This window comes from Rhinolophus sinicus, linkage group LG11 (genome assembly GCF_036562045.2).
Source record: "Rhinolophus sinicus isolate RSC01 linkage group LG11, ASM3656204v1, whole genome shotgun sequence".
NCBI lineage: Eukaryota > Metazoa > Chordata > Mammalia > Chiroptera > Rhinolophidae > Rhinolophus > Rhinolophus sinicus.
Window position 1 is genome coordinate 16,062,497 of NC_133760.1, and position 16,992 is coordinate 16,079,488.

General features: G+C 57.8%; 1 protein-coding gene across 2 annotated transcripts; it reads left to right on the forward strand.

Annotated features, from left to right (window-relative positions):
* The first annotated feature begins 204 nt into the window (after nt 1-204).
* SLC7A10 (solute carrier family 7 member 10) lies at nt 205-16,180 on the forward strand. 2 transcript variants are annotated; one of them, XM_074314429.1, is made up of 11 exons: nt 205-539; nt 9,764-10,049; nt 12,201-12,352; nt 12,587-12,712; nt 12,783-12,936; nt 13,676-13,799; nt 13,882-13,985; nt 14,367-14,463; nt 14,675-14,824; nt 15,416-15,593; nt 15,827-16,180. In XM_074314429.1, the coding sequence occupies exons 1-11, from the start codon at nt 257-259 to the stop codon at nt 15,952-15,954; spliced, it is 1,782 nt and encodes a 593-aa protein (XP_074170530.1). In that variant the 5' UTR covers nt 205-256; the 3' UTR covers nt 15,955-16,180. The 2 variants fall into 2 exon arrangements, with proteins under 2 accessions (XP_074170530.1, XP_019598271.2); XM_019742712.2 differs by having other exon boundaries at nt 226-539; nt 9,845-10,049.
* The last annotated feature ends 812 nt before the right edge of the window (nt 16,181-16,992 follow it).

The window sequence follows — 16,992 nt, forward strand, 5'->3', positions numbered from 1 at the left end:
TTTGAGCCCTGCTCTTCCACCACCACCCCATGAGTGAATGCAACTCAGGCAGCGGAAGGGTCCTTCCTTGGCCCAACTGGGAAGTTCTTCCTAGATCTGCCCCAACTTCTCTTACCCTCCCCGGCCAGGACTGGGGAGGGGTGCGGGGGGAGTTCCCTTTAAGGAAGGTGGGGGAAGGGGCAGCCTGCCAGCCCTCCTTCCGCCCCTCCCTGGCCCCAGCCTCTTGGGGCCCACGGCCCGGGCCCCGCGCCAGCGCATGCGCCCGCCTGTGAGCGCTGTCCGGGCTGCGAGGGCGGCACGCATACGGACAGACGGGTGGACCGACGGACTGGCGGCCGGTGGGACAGACCTGGCAGTGCAGGGAGCGGGGAAGCGGCGGGACAGAGACATGGCCGGCCACACGCAGCAGCCGAGCGGGCGCGGGCACCCCGGCCCAGCGCCCTCTCCCTCCCCCGGCCCGGGACCCGGCCCCGGAGCCTCGGAGCGGGTGGCGCTCAAGAAGGAGATCGGGCTGGTGAGCGCCTGCACCATCATCATCGGTGAGCGGGGCCCCAGGCGGGTGGGAGCCTGGCGCGGCATGGAGCGCACAGCCCCTTGAAACAAGGGGCACCCCTCTCCTGGTGGGACTAAAGGGGAGGGGAGGCCCAGAGCACCTGCGGTGTCTCCCCTCACACAGCTGCACAGGGCTCTTGTTCCCACCTCCCCAAGCCCCCCAATTTTTGTGCCTGAGGGAGGTGTGAGTTCCATCCACCGCTGGAATCCTCCTGCCTTTACTTCGCTGTGGGCTTCTGCAAGGCAATTACCCTCAGTTTGCTCATCTATGAAATGGAAAGAACTATAGTCCCGCCTTGAGTGCAAGGGCTTTGCAAATGTGGGGACTGGGCAAGCTGACCCCATCTAAGGCCCCAAGTTCTGGGCTGTGGCTTAAGCTGAGTCCCTACTGTGTGCAGGGTCCAAGTGCCATGCAGTGTGGGTGATTTCGTCTTCAAAAGCAGGAGAGACTGTGGGTAGACTGGACAGAGAAATCCAGCCCAGCGGGGAAGTAGGTTCAGAGTATATTTATTGCAGAGTTTGGTGGCAGGACCCTGAGGGAGAGGGTGGAGCAGCCAGTGACTGGAGGAGGCAGCATTGGGGTGGGGCAGACCAAGCCTGCAGACAAGCCAACTACTTCCTGGGCTGGGATCCCAACAGGCACTGGCATCCTCTGGCTGTCTGGCCTCAGCTTCCCCACCTGAGAATGGGTGCATGTGTCCTGCCCCAATATGGGGACTTCTAGGTAGGCAGAGGGTTCAAGGGACAGTGAGAACAGTGGTGGGATTTTCCTTTCTCTGTTCTAAGTCATGAACACTGACTTCTCGGGAACTGGCCAACCCAGACATGTGCCTGTGTACACAGCAGGTGCCTCAGAGACCCTCCTGGGAGGGGTCTGTTCCATCCCCTGTGTCCCAGGAGATGTGGGCTGGAAGGATGAATGGCAGGGGTCTTAACTACTCTCAATCTACCACCTGCCCGGTCTTCTCCTCCCCAGCCTTTGGGAGCTGTTGGTGTATCTATTGCTCAGCTATCCTCAGGCCCACGGAGATGGGGAAAGTTGGGGGCTCAGGAGGACAGACACTAGCGTCTTCACGTCCTCTGCTTCTGCCCCCACACTGGGTGCTCCTGGGCAGGGCTGAGGCCTGGCTCTTGGCCATCCCCTGCACTCACACTGAGAGTTGCCCCGGGACACAACCCCAGTGCAGGTAGCTCCCTTGCCTCCCCATTGTCCCTGGAATGGTATCTTCCAGGCCCAGGGTGTCCCTGCATGACTATCAGCTAGGAGGAAGGGCTGCTTCCAGGGATTTGGCCAGGGTACTGGTTAGCGCTTTGTCCCGGTCCACGCTCTCTCCAGGAGCTGTGCCCCCAGGAAGGGGCAGCCCACACATCATGGATGGGCCAAGAGGCTGGGGTCAAGAGGCATGCCTGGAGCCAGCTACAGTGCCAGGCAGGTGCAGGGAGAGACACAGCCCAGCAAGCCCAACATCTTTAGCTGTATTCCTACTCTACCTCCCCCCCACATCCATTCCCCTCAGGTCAAGCAGAGGCTGCTGGCTCCTTGCTCTGCAAATGAGGACGCTGGTGGTGTGTGGGGGAAGGGATGGAGGCCAGCTCCACCATAATGTTCTCCTGACAGACCCTGTGAGAATTTCCCCATGCAACCCAGCTCTGTCCTAACAGCTCCATCACCTCTAGTCCCTTCTTGCTATTCCAGGACCATTGCCCCCTTGGCTTCCAGATTTTGACAGTGGAATTGGGGTCAGGGGTGACTTGGCCAAGTGTGGCAGACTCAAGAACAGAACCCAGATGACATGGCCCCAGCTCAGAATACTCAGTGGTTGCCCCAAAACCACTGAGTGGTAACCACTGAAGGGTAACAGCAGACAAGAAACTGGACTGGGCAACAGACAGACCAGGGGAGCATCAACCTGGACCAGAAGGTGACAGGAGATGAGGGCGGAGGCAGGTGTGGACTCAGTCAGTGTCTGCACTGCCCTCCCCACCTGATGCCCTGAAAGCCCCCACCAACTCCCAGTTCAGTGTTCTGGGGGGCCCACCTCCCACATCTCACCCCACCTTCCTGCCCTGGGAAACTTGGACGAAGTCAAAAGTGTATGCACAGTGTCATATTTTAGCTTTGAAATCTTAGAATTGTATATCCTGCTCCATAATCTTTCTTGTTTGTTACCAGCTACTGAACTTATCTCCAAAACGTCCACAGAGACCCTCCCAGAAGACCCTATAATCCTCTTCCCTTATACCCCCCGCCCTGTCCCAGGCTGAGGAGTAGGGCTTTCAGGAATGGAATGAAGTGGAAGGGCTTTGGGATGGAATAAGACTCCAACAAACATGTGTTTAGGACAGCACCTGCCAGCGTCAGTGAGCACCAGTGGAGGCCAGCCTGGCGGAAAAAGAGCCAGCTGGAGCCAGATGTGCGAGACATTGCTGCATCCAATACATACTCAGAAAACCACCTCTTATCACATTATGAAAATATGTTCTCCCTTTATCTTACTTGATTCTCATGTCCACCTTGCAAGATGGGAGTTTTTATACTCGTTTTACAGACGTGGAAACTGAGGCTAAAAGTTAAATGACACTGTTACATACAAGTAGTGGGCTCAGGATTTGGGACCAGATGGGGATTCATTTCCCAATCATTGTTTATCTTCATACTGCTCTGGTGCTGGGCAAAATTGGGGCCAGATTCAGAGTCCTTAATGAGGGCAGGTTGAGACTGAGCTGGGAGCTCATCCAACCAGAGTTTACTGAGCTCCCACTCCACTATAGATGGATGAACAGGTGGACAAAAGGATCCCCCCTACTCTCCCACCACCACCCAAGGCTGTGTGTACAGGGTGTCTTGTCCTGACTCAGGGACCTTAGCCAGATCCCTCTCCCAGTCCACACCCGAGGAAGGGACATGCCCATGTCCAGAAGAGTGGAAGTCAGCAGGACAGGACAGTCTGCTGACCAGGCTGCCCTATCCTTCGCTCTCTCCCTCTGCCTTTGACTCAAGTATCCAGCCGCCCATGCCAGTCTTTGTGGATCAGGCTCAAGTGTGTTCAGGCACTCGGGGGTCCGCTTCATGAAGTGCATCATCTCAGAGCCAATCACTGCTCATCCAGCCTCGGCCAGACCCATCTCTGAGATCTTCAGGTCTGGAGGTGGCTGGGCTGCTCAGAGGATGGCCCTCGCCAGAACCCTGGCCTTCCTCACTGGGACCCCGAAGAGGCATAAAACCACACAGAAACTTGTCTGTGCCTCACCGCTGTCCCAGTTTACAGAAGAGGAAACTGAGCCCCTGAGGCTGCAACCTGCCCAGGGTCAGATGCCTTTGGTGTGCGCTGGGATGCTTTGGGGGGCTGAGGCAGCTCCAGGTACAAGGGTAGGGCCTGCTGGCACTGGACACACTCATTTATCTATTCAACAATTAGGTACGAGACACAACAGAGACTAAGACAGACAATATCCTTGTCCACTTGTAGCTGACATTCCAGCATGAAAGTCAAAGAGCCAACAAGATAAACAAGCTGAATATTCAGCTGACAGGGTAATGATAAGTGTGCTGAGGTGAGAAAATTAAGGCAGGAGGGGGGACTGTAGGTAGCAGATGAGTCAGGAGTGGGAGGGGGTCCAGTCTGTGTGGGCTTTGCCAGCCCCATGAAGGATTTTGCCTTTTTCTCTGTGTGATGGGGGCTCTGGGGGGGCTTTGAGCAGAAAACAGATTGTGTGGGACGGGATGAGGATTACTATGGAGCAGAAGCTGTGCGTGGCAGGGGCGGAAGTAGGAAGCCCCTGGCTTAGAGATAACAGCGACTTAGAGCGGGGTGGCGGCAGAGGGGGGACTGAGAGGAGGTTCAATGCTGCGTGTGTTTGGACAATAGCGCCAGAGGTTTGTGATGGTGAAGGATGTGTGAGGATACCAGGTGCGCGAGAAAGAGAGGAGGCAAGAGTGACACCAGGCTTGGGCCTGAGCCGCTGGGAGCATGGTTTGCCATTTATTGATCCAGGAAGACTGTGAGAGGAGCAGGTCCACGGGAAAGGAAGGTGAACGTCAGGAAGCCCCTTCTGAACATGTAAAACGGGAGATGCCTCTTCGCTGAGTAATCAATTGGATAGACAAGTTTGGTTTAGCAGAGAGGTCTGTGCTAGGGATATACATTGTGGAGTTGCCAGCAGAAGCTGGGGTCCTGGATGAAGTCTCCAAGGGACTGAGTATAGAAAGAAAAGAGAAGAGGCCCCAGGACTGAGCCCTGCTGTCTAGAAGTCAGGAGAGATGAGAAGGGACGAGCAGAGGCGACTGAGAAGGAGCAGCCAGTGAGGTGGGAGGAGGCCAGGAGCTGCGTCGGGGGAAGGGGTCAACCTGCCGGATGCTGAGGACGAGGCAGGTACGACGTGGCCTGGGGCTTGACCCCTGGATGCAGCCACCTGGAACTCGTTGGGGACCTGGCGAAACTCAGCCTAGAGACAGGGCACAGGCGAGCCTCCACACTTCTTCTGTTCACCTGTTTCTCGAAAGGAAAGTGGGTTAGGCTGGATGTGCACGCTGGCCAATTGGCAATTCCAGGCATGTCCTGGAAATGTCCCCACTCACCTCTGTGGAGTTCTGCCAAGACCTCAGCAGGCACTTCCGGCCCCCCATAACCCCGAAAGGACGCCTAACACATGCTCACCATAAGGACATTCATTGCTTGGAAGCACAGGCTTCACCCAGGGTGACAGCAGGGCCCCCAAAGCAGGGCGCTGGCGTCCCATGGGGATCATGTCTCCAAAGGCCAGATAGGGTGGCCTGAGGTGTCTCCAGGATAGATGACAATAGTGAGATCCGTAGGCACTTCCTGGAGCCTCCGATGTACCAGGCGGGGTGAGCGTATGCCTGCATCACTGCCTCATCTCCCCATTTTACAGATAAGAAGGCTCAGAGAGATGAAATACCTTTTCCACAGCCCTCCTCATGAGGAGTCTGGTATTTGAACCTAGATCTGGGGGTTCTCAGCTAGTAAGTGCCACTGCCCATGGCCCAGAGGCCTTGGGACCTACCAATGAGAATTTGGAACTCTTTGGAGCTCCTGTATATTCCAGAGAATTTGGAGGCTGGAGGCCTCATGGATCATGTCCTAATGGGGAGGTGCTGGGACTCATTACCCAGAGCAATGGAAGGCCTGGCCTATGGCCAGCCCCTAATCAGCCCAGCAGGGCAGTGCAACCACGCTTGCTGAAAGGGTCAAGGAAAGGCAAGGCAGATGCTAAGATGACCTAGTCCTGTGGGTTCCCTGTCCTTTGGTGGTGGGGGCGGGGGGGCTCTGGCCTTTTATCTCAGCAGGCCAGGGTACAGACCCTGCCCTCTGGGAATACAGGGTCCACCCAGGATGGCAAATAAAGGAATCACTTCCTGGCCGTCCTCCAGATACCATGGCTGGGGGGAGTGTCCAGGTTATAGATGCCAAGGTGGGAAGTCAGCGAGGGCTTTCTGGGGGTGGTGTTGCTTCTGGGAGGCCGGTGAGCTAGGGAGACACCTACAGTGGGGGACAGGGATCCCTGAACAGACTTGTGTCCTGGGGCCCCGTGCAGATGTGCAGGACACATCACCCTGCCTTCTGCCAAAGACAGGGTTGGACCAGCGCTCTGCTGCCCCCTAGCCCAATGGCCCTACCTGGCCGACAAGGAAACTGAGGCCCAGAAGGGCAGCACAGGCCTGAGGCCACACAGCTAGGTGACTCCCAAAAGTGTTTCTAGGGCTGAAGGGTGGTGCCAGTGGCCTGGCCTGACAGGGCCTCCCTGCCCCCTCCCAAGTTAGACTGTACATTCCTCACACACATCAAAGGCAGCTGGCTCCTTCCACCATCACGACCTCCACGGTCCACCCCTGTGACCTCCATGGTCGGCCACTGCCTCCAAAAATAGGTCAGCGTGCACCGCAGCAGCCTGGGGAACAATGGCCCTTTCTTCATTCCTCCGCGGAGCTGAGTAAGCCCCATCAGGCCAAACATCTTAATGTGATAAAAAGCACCCAGCACAGGCTGAGGAAAGAGGGACGAGAGGAGGGAGGAGGGGGGCCTCCTGGTTGGAGCACTCACCTCCTTGCCCACCCGCCCGTGAGCTCCGGCACCACCGAGGACCTGTAGGATCACAGAGCAGCTTGTCCCATTGGGTGGATGGGCATGTGGAGGCCTCGGAACCCGAATTTCTACAGCCTGCCCTCGGTCAGACACCTGAGCAGGCATTCAGCACCCCCTGTTCCCTGGCTCCTGTCCCTCCTCCTCTTCCTCCAGAGCAGGAACCCCTAAGGACTGGGCTTGCCCACTGTTGTTACTTGAGTCAGGCCGAGCTGATTCCGCTGAGCCTGAACATGGGGAGGGGGTACCTGAGCCCCACCACCACCCAGGGGCTGGGCAGGCCCCCCTGTAGCACCCCTTTACAGTTCCATAGTCCCATCCCCCACAGTGCCTGTAATCATCCAAGCGCTAGAGGCCCCCACGCCTGTCTCAGCATCCTCCCTCCCCCCCGCCTTCCTTGCCCTCTGCCACCCAAGTTTATAGTTCCTATTGCTCTTTTCAGAGCCCCACCCAGCCCCCATGGTGCCATGCTCAGAGCAGGCAGTAGACCTTGACTGGGGTTTTCTGCTACCTTCTAGCACAAACCTCTAGTTGTCCAGGCCCAGAAGGAGAGGCCCCCAAGGACCTCAGAGACACCAGCTGGCACACGTGTTCCTTTGAGCCAGAAGTCCCGCTCTGTAGCTGGAAGCTATGTGTCCAAAACAATAGTGATCCACCCCCTAAGCCCACTCCCCAGATCCCAGCATCTCAATCTCCACCTACTGGGCACAAGCTAGTGATGTGATCCTTTCAGACCCCAGCATCATAGGACAAGGTACCAGGTATGGCTTCCCTGAGGGCGATGCCCATGAGGCCCAGCCAGGCTGAATTGTGTAGAGTAGTGGGGTCCCCACAGGGTGGGTGGATCGGGGCCCTCGATGCCCCCAGCCCAAAATGCACCCTCCTCCTTCCAAGGCCACCCAGCCCCCTCTGGCTTCCAACCTCACTGGCTTTTGGCAAATCCCTCTCCACCAGGTCCTGAGAACAGAGACTCTGCTGCCGGGGAGAGTGAACTCAAAGGCCCTTTAGAAACCCAACAGCCCACCCAGGCCCCTGGGCCCCTGTAGGTGATGGAGGTGACCCCTCTCCTGCTGGAAGCAGGCTGAGGGCACAGCTTATCCCTGGGGTTGGGGGACAGAAATTCTTTCATCCTTATCTGGATGTATTTAGGGCTCCTGGGATGTGACTGGAAAACCAAGTGGAGCGTCGTGGCCGTCCAGACTGGAAATCTGTGTCGGCCGGGGGTGGGGGTGGGGGTGGAGGGGAGCACGGTGGACAAGGAATGCATGCAGATTGGCGGTCACAGCTGTGTCCTCGTCCAGACCCGCCTGTGGGCCTGGCAGGTGGAGCAGGCAGGCTCTGCCCTGATGGATGTGTACTCCCCACTGGAGACGTGGCAGGTGGGGGTGATCTTGTTGAGGGGCTGAGCCCCAGGTCCCAGCAGTGCCACTTTTTTATTCATGTGGCCTGTGGATTCTGGGATTACAGCCTCTTGCAAGGCCCTAGTGCAAGTCACCAGTGACGTGACCTGGTTCGTTTGCACCGATGATGAGGCCTAGCTAACCCAGAACACGGACCCCCTTTGCCGTAACTGGCAGGGAGCTCAGGGCTAAGTGGGCGCTCAGCGTTTTGCTCATCCTGGGGACCTATTTTGCAGACTGCGGCTTGGCTCTCTGAGTATTTCCCTTGTTCCACTCGCACACACTGTGAGTCCAGGGAGCACTGCCCCCCACCCCCAATGCCCAAGGCTCAGAGTCAGCCCCAGCGGCACGGCAGAACTTCCATGACCGTGGCAGATTGCACCTGAGCCTAGGAAGCCAGCCACCCCCTCTGCTCCAGTCACGGTCCCCTTCCAGCAGGGCTGAGTGAAGAGTGCTGCCCCCACTTCACAGATAAGGAAATCAGCCCTTCACATCAGGGCACTGGTGCCACTTTGGGAATTAGGCCATTTATTCTTCCATTAGTTTACTCAACAGATGTGTATTCAGCACCTCTGAGGGACCGAGGTGAGTGAAAGCGAGTGAGGGTGCAGATAGTGCACAGAGAATCATACAAATGAAGATGCAAGGTACATCTGGATACAGCTGTGAACAAGCTGCGGGCTTCCCTTATGGTATCCTGGTGAATCCTCACAATAACCCATTGTACAGATAGGACCCGAGGGGTGACCTGAGTACGGAGAGGTCCCCGTCTCCTGAGCCCCAGGCGAGGTTTCCCCTTGTGGTCCTGGAATTAGAGCAGTGCTCTCTGTCTGCAAGCAGGAGGCTGTCCCAGGGAGAGAGGCAGTCTGTGTCCAGACCCCAGCTGGGCCAAGAGTCTCTGCCAGCCTGCCATTGCCACTCCATTCCTTGCGTGATGGCTACTGACCAACCCCCAGCTCTGAAATTGCACCAGTTTGTCTCCCTCACTCCACTGTTGCTTGGCCAAGACCTGAAACATTTTCACAGTGCCAGGAAACAAGGTCTCTTCAGAGCCTGTGTCCACAGCCTGGATCGTAGGTCAGGGAGGAGCCCAGGAGGCAGGCAGAGGGGCTGCCTGACATGGAAAGGGGAGATGGAACATAAAGAAATAAAGTACAAGGCGGGGTCTGGGCAACCACAGAGCTATGAAGTGGGAGGAGGGATCCAAACCAGTGTGGTCAAGGAGGGCTTCATGGAGGCGGTCCCATTCCCTCAGCCACTCCATGAGTGTGGACTTCGGCCAGTAGGAAAGCGGCAGGAGAGTACCATGGTCAAGCTCTTGCTTAGGAGGCCAGTGCTGGCCAGCAAGTTGGAAGGAGGACAGGTGGTTGGAGGCTGAGAAGCCTGGAGGCCTCAGCCAGGGGAGACACTGAGCCTGGCCCTATGGGGATGCACAGGAGTGGCCACCACTCTACCATCACTCACTGGATGAGGCCCCTCTCTTATGCTTGCTCCACCTCATGAGAGTAAGTTGGGGGGGGGGGGCCAGAGACAGAGGAACTCAGAATAGGACCCGTCTCTGGCAGGGGAGACTGGCTGAATGGACAAGGTGTCACTTCCCACGCCAGGGACTGGGGAGAGGAGACAACGAGCCCAGAGTGGGACTTGCAGGGCGTGAGGGACCCAGTGGTCGCCACAGGCCTCCTGACCTGCCCCTACCCCCTCCTCCAGGGAGCAGGTTGGGCTCCCTGCCTCACTGCAGCATCCGGAGCCCCACGGAGAAAGCTGATGCCTCCCCATCTCCTCCTGCAGGAAACATCATCGGCTCTGGCATCTTCATCTCCCCCAAGGGGGTCCTGGAGCACTCAGGCTCTGTGGGTCTGGCCCTCTTTGTCTGGGTTCTGGGTGGGGGCGTCACTGCCCTGGGCTCCCTCTGCTACGCGGAACTAGGAGTGGCCATCCCCAAGTCTGGTGGAGATTATGCCTACGTCACTGAGATCTTCGGGGGCCTAGCTGGGTGAGTATGGGGCCCCAGCGGCTTGGGGGGGCGGGCAACCTCTCTAGAATGAATGGCCAGCTGGGCCTGGACCTGGGTTTCCTCTTCTGCTTCTCACATCACAGGGAGGTCATGGGGGTGGATGGAAGGAAGGGAGTGGGGGTGTTGGGCCACTTTCCATTGCCCACCCCAGTCCAGTTGAACATTCCAGCTGGCCCCTTGACCTCTCTGTTTCCTTTTAAATCAAGCTGCCTCTAAACCCCATTCCCTACTCCGTGCTTCTGGGTTGGGAGGCCCTTACTATCTGAAACCTCTAGATAATGCTAGCATCCAGACAAGGATGGCCTTGACTTTAGTAAGCCCATATGCAAGGGTGGTGGGGGGCATGATATTCTTATCAATGCCCTGCAAGAGCTCCCCTTTAAATAGCTTCCCAACATTCCTTTATTCACCAGCAAACATTAGCTGAGCACCTACTGTGTGCTGAGGGCCGGGGATGCCGTGATAAAAAGATGCATCCCTGTCCTCACGTTGCTCACAGTACAGAAGGGAAACTGTCCCTCAAATGTGGTTAAGACCAGCTAGAGGAGCCCAGCTTTGAGGGTGTGTGTAACAGGCAGTGGCCCATCAGCCAAGAGAATGGGGTGCCAACCACCTAGGGAAGGCTCCCAGGAAAAACCACGCTTGTGCCAAGGCTTGGAGGAAGGGTGGCATTTTCTCTGCCGAGCAGTAAGGAGGGGGAGCATGTACAGAGAGTGGTGGCCTGGGCCAGCTGGTCAGATCCATGGCAGGCTACGGGGCTTGGAGGGGATGGGGCAGCCTAGAGGTGGAGAAGGATCAAAGCTGTTGCAGTTGTCCGTTTGAGCCTTGATAAGGGCCTCAACAAAGGTACAGGAAGGTTCCAGATCATTTAGGAGCCTGAATGGGGAGGATGTGGTAGCTAGCGTAGCATGTGGGAGAGATGGGTGCAGCTGAAGTGACACCTCCATTCCCACTGGTGAAGCTCCATAGATGCCAGTTCATGGGATGGGGAGGGGGAGACTTGGGGTGGGGCTTACCACATTGGTGGGATCCATGGCACATCTGGGGAGATGCTCTGGGTGAGAGGTCTGGAGCTCAGAGGAAACGTCTAGGTGGAAGTATACAAAGTTTGGATCAGGGACTTTAACGGGCATCTGTGAATGGAACATTGGCAGGAAATGCACACACCTATGAGTATGTCCATGGGTGCTTTCCTCTGAGGAGGGGGTCCTCAAAGGGGCCTGGGTCCTGAGAAAGCAGAAGAATCGTTCTGTGCAACTGGAGGGAATACTCGCAAAGGTGGGAGAGAGAGGAAGGCCCAAGACGCTTTGCATCCAGCATCAAGAGTGGACAGAGAGGAGCAATCAGCAGGGAAGGAGGGCCCCAGAGCTAGAATGCTCAGAAGCCAAGGGGCTAGGGGTGCAAAGCAAGGGGTAGAAAATAGGACTTCAGAGCAAAGGTCAGGACCCAAAAGAAGCCACCAAACTCGGGACCCCAGAGGTCAGTGGTGTCCCTGGATGAAGTGATCCTCACCCTCAAGGGCTGGACTGGGCGCTAGGGCCACCCCGACGGACAGCCCTCCCCTGGGTGCAGGCAGAGCCTCCAGGAACAGGTCAAGCCTGACAGCCTTGAGCAGAGCCCCCACTCCTACTCGTCTGTGGGCACCCTGCAGAGGTGAGATTTGAGCTGTAGGGACATAAATTACTCCCCAGCCCCAGTGAGGGCTTTCTGCAAAGTCCAATCGCTCAGGGGATCACAGCTCAGTCAGCCACCTGCAGCCACAGGGCTCTGCCGAGAGCTGCAGCCGGAACTGTGACTGCAGACCCCAGGACAGCCCACCCAGTGCAGGAAACAGCCAGTGCCCGGATGCTGGGCGGCCATTAGAAAGGCGGTTGGTTCCTCAGCCCTTCTTGACACCGGCCCAAGGGTAGCACATAACTGTTTAACTGTGCTGAACACTGTCTCTGTCGAAACTGTCTACAATAGAGTACAGGCCTCGACAAGTTTGGCCCTGCCTCCCTGGCCCAAAGCCAGCCCCCGGCACTGGCACCCGCCTTTGGATTCCGGGGCCCAGTGTGCAGCCCCATTCCACACACCTTGGACGGGAGGGCAATGGGATGCCTGTGCCACTCGAGCCCTTACTCGTTCCAGCTTCCTGCTGCTCTGGAGCGCCGTCCTCATCATGTACCCTACCAGCCTGGCCGTCATCTCCATGACCTTCTCCAACTACGTATTGCAGCCCGTATTCCCCAACTGCATCCCCCCGGCCGCGGCTTCCCGTGTGCTCTCCATGGCCTGCCTGAGTAAGTGCCCACGGTGGGGCCAGGCTGGGCCTCTGCTCTCTGCCCTGTGTGGGAGGGCTAAGGGACAAAACTACTGCCAGCTCCAGAGAGGTTGGCCTCAGGAGGGAGTTTCTTGCCGTCTGGCTGCTGCTGCAGGGATGCCGTCCTCCTGCAGCTCAGGCTGGACTTGGCTGTGGCCCGCTGTGAGGGGCATGGCCTCGGGCGTCCACCCACCTTCCCGCTTGTCCTCCCCAGTGCTCCTGACGTGGGTGAACAGCTCCAGTGTGCGCTGGGCCACACGCATACAAGACATCTTCACCGGCGGGAAGCTGCTGGCCCTGTCGCTCATCATTGGCATGGGCTTTGTCCAGATCTTCCAAGGTAGGGCCAGGGTGGGGCTGTGCCCAGAGCCGGGGGGGACAACGCTGACCCTTGACCTCTGGACCCCCAGGACACTTCGAGGAACTGAGGCCCAGCAATGCCTTCGACTTCTGGATGACGCCCTCCGTGGGTCACCTGGCCCTGGCCTTCCTCCAGGGCTCCTTTGCCTTCAGCGGCTGGAACTTCCTCAACTATGTTACTGAGGAGCTGGTTGACCCTCGAAAGTGAGTGGGGTATCGGCTGGGCCCTGGGAAGGCAGCCTCCCTGCACAGGCCCACTGTCACACATGCCTCGGTCCCTTCGTCCACCTGACCACTCCCCTGCCCCACAGGATTGGCTCTGGAAAGACAGCCAGGACACTTGCGTTCCACACTCGCCTTGTTCTATATGGCTGTAGGCAAATCACAGCCCCTTGCTGGGCCTCAGAAACACTGAGTATCATTGTCCCACTGTAAACGGATCCATCTATTCGCATTTGGCCAGAAATTACACATGTGCACACAACATGGTCCCTGCAAATGAAGCCCGTGGCTCCATCTGATTCTCAGCCAGGGACCCCGACAGTGAGCCATTGCAGCTGGGGCTGAGGCTGATGAGGAGTCCCAGGGGTACCCTAGATCTATGGACTGGGCTCCCAGGGCCCTTTTGGGATTTTCAAGGCTAATTTTGACTGTAAGCAATTTTTTCTTTATGTGCAGACATTAGACATTAGACGCACCCCTCAGGGTACAATGTGACCCATCCCCCATCTGCCCTTCCTCCTATTAGTCTGCCCAGGGTAGGGTTGCGGGGCGAGACAGACAGCGGTGCTGCCCCCTTCCCTGCCCCAAGGCCCCCAGCGGGTGCAGGAGATTGAGACTCAAAGTTCCTGCCGCTGGGTCCCCTGCCCCCCTTCTGACGCCAGCGCCCTGCCCTCCCGCCCCCGAGAGGGCTGACACTGAGAGACTTTGCCACTGCCCCTAGGAACCTACCTCGCGCCATCTTCATCTCCATCCCGCTGGTGACTTTTGTGTACACCTTCACCAACGTCGCCTACTTCACTGCCATGTCCCCCCAGGAGCTGCTGGCCTCTAACGCGGTGGCCGTGGTGAGTGGGGCCCTGCTTGGTCCCTGGCCCTGCCTGGCCCCTACCCTGCCTCATGCACTGCCTCTCTTCTGTGCCCACTCAGACCTTTGGAGAGAAGCTGCTGGGCTACTTTTCTTGGGTCATGCCTGTCTCCGTGGCACTTTCCACTTTCGGAGGGATCAATGGCTACCTGTTCACGTCCTCCAGGTGACTGGACTGGGGAAGAGGGGGGTCCAGGTGAGGCAAGGCAGGTGCCCTAGTGCAGGAAACCACCAGTGCCCTGGCATGCAAACAGTGCTGAAGGCCAGAGGAAGAGAAATCCTGCCAAGTAGGGCCCGCCTGACGCTGGGACAATGAACTCCCCAGGAACAGACGTCTGATCTCAAATCTGAGGAGCAGAAAGCAGAAGGGAGACAGACTAGATGAGGGGGATACTTGTCCCGTGGGGCTGTTGGGGCCTGGAGCAGAGGGTCAAAGGCAACAATCCAAGAGGGACATCAGGTCTAGAGCTGAGGTGCAGGATCTGGCAGGTGGGGAGGCTCCAGCCCAGGCTCACAGCCCCCACCCATCTCTGTCCCCACCATGCAGGCTGTGCTTCTCTGGAGCCCGAGAAGGGCACCTGCCCAGTCTGCTGGCCATGATCCACGTCAGACACTGCACCCCTATCCCTGCCCTCCTCGTCTGCGTAAGTTGGGGGACCCAAGCTGACAGGGCGGGGAGCCTGAGACACCCAGCAATCTGGGTAATGGCAGGGATGAGCCCTGGCCCTGGTGGGCAGCCAACAGTGGGAGTGGGGAGGGCCAGGGCTCACCAATCTCCTGGCCTGAGCCGCAGGCCCAAGACTGGCCTGGCAGGAGGCAGGTTGAAGGCCAGCCCTCAGCCCGGTCCTCTCCCAGTGTGGGGCCACGGCGGTCATCATGCTTGTGGGAGACACGTACACGCTCATCAACTACGTGTCCTTCATCAACTACCTCTGCTATGGTGTCACCATCCTGGGCTTGCTCGTGCTGCGCTGGAAGCGGCCGGCGCTCCACAGGCCCATCAAGGTGAGGCCTGGGGGAGGATGTGCCAGAAGCTGTCAGAACCTCACCCATTTGGGCACCAGGGGCAGGTGATGACGGCGATAGGGATTCCAGCTTTTGCCGTGTGCTAAGCCCTGGGCTATTCAGTCCTCATAACAATCCCATGAGGTGGGTGCTTTGACTACAGACAGGAAAATGAGGTTGAGACACTTGCTCACAGCTGTGCAGGATTCCATGAGCCCACACAAAAACAGAATACCCTAATCCAAGCTAAAAGAAAAGTCCTCCCGTTTGCATATAAATCCTGGAGCTGGAGAAGTGTTCATTTGCCTGAAATGGGACACGCCAAAAAATAATTGACCTTCAGCCAAGTGCAAGCCAAGTCCAAATACAGTCTCTGTGGAGCTCAGAGCCACTGACATTTAGACAAATTCTCAACAATTTGGCCAACTGGCCATCCATGAATGGGGTTCTAGCACATCGGGCTGCGGCCAGAAGGGGGGCCCTCAGGCCTCAGCTCCTAGGAAAGAGAGGAAAGTGCCGGGGGCCCGCCGGGGTGATGGGGCAGGAGAGCGAGAGGTCCTGCTCCATTGGTGCTCCGCTCGCTCTCCGCAGGTGAACCTCCTCGTTCCTGCTGCGTACTTGGTCTTCTGGGCGTTCCTGCTGGTCTTCAGCTTCATCTCCGAGCCCATGGTGTGTGGGGTCGGCGTCATCATCATCCTCACCGGGGTGCCCATCTTCTTCCTGGGAGTGTTCTGGAGAAGCAAACCAAAGTGTGTGCACAGACTCACTGGTGAGCCAGGCAGCCTCCCCCAGGTGCCGGGGCTAACGATGGGGCCCTCTTGGGGGCTCACCCTAGAGCAGGGTCTCCCAGCAGCTGCACAGGGCCCAATCACCACCAAATGTGTCCCCACGATGTGGCCCAAGTGTCTGGGACCCACCTTAGAGCGAACAGCTGGCTGAGGACCCCGGTCCCACGGAGTCAGATCCCAAAGTCCATCTGTCTGTCTGTCTGTCTGTCTACAGAGTCAATGACACGCTGGGGCCAGGAGCTGTGTTTCGTGGTCTACCCCCAGGGTGCCCCTGAGGAGGAAAATGGCCCCTGCCAGCCCTCCCCACTGCCCGCCACAGATAAGCCCTTGAAGACACAATGAGACATTTGTGGAGCCTGAAGCAGCTACTTCTGTTTACATGTTGTTTATTGAGGAGGTGTTTTACAAAAAAAAAAGAAAAAAAAAATTTTTTTTTTTCCTGGAAAAAGAGATCCCCCTCTTAGAGGCCTGTGGTAAGGAAGCCCTAAGATGTGGACTGGGTTCCCTGCCAGCGCTGCCCTGCTAGCTTTTCCTGAAAAGATCTATGAATAAAACAGGGCTGGCAGTGCGCTTGTCTCAGGTGAGTCCCAGGTGGGCATAACTCGGGCACGCATGGAGCTGGTGGGGGGAGATGCCTAGCAGTCTCTGGAAGAGGCCTTCGTCGCTGGGGGCCCTGCCAATTGAGCCAGGCACATCCCTCTCTGGGGCTGGAACATCTTGTCCAGAGCCTCCCCTGCCCCAAAGGGACATGGAAGCGGCTGGTGTGCCCCTCTCCAGGCTCAGCAGTGCCAGCCCGAGGATCAGGCCCTTGGGAGAGTCCAGAGATTCCCTCCGGAACTGCCTTTCTTCCCATTAATCCCCACAGAATGTCAGGACTTCAGAGGCCACAGCCTCACCCTAGTTTACAGGTGAGGAAACTGAGGCCCTGAGACAGGATGGGATACATGTGGCCACTGTCGGTTTGTGCCTCTGTCCCCGGAGAAAGCGTTGAGCAGCATCTCCCAGGGCCTCAGGGCCTGCAAGAGACCCACAGGCTTCCTCTATCTGTGCCCACATTCCCAGCCCTGCCTAGTGCCCAGATTGACCCCCTCAGCTAAAGGGCAAAGGACAAAGGCCATCAGCCTGGCCAAGGCCCTGCTGACACCATAGGCATAAGGATGGGGGCAGAAGCCTACAGAGCCTGGGAGGACAGAGGTGAGCTCAGTGTTGACAAAGCGCCCAGCATGGACTAGGTCCGACATGCCCACGGCCCTGTTCAGCCCAGGCACAGCTCTGGTGCCCCTCAGGGCAAATGAAGTGAGGAGCACAGCCCACACCCCAGGGAGCCCTGCCCTGGCCCTTCTGCTTCTCCGGAAATGGGTTCCCAGAATGGAAAGGAGG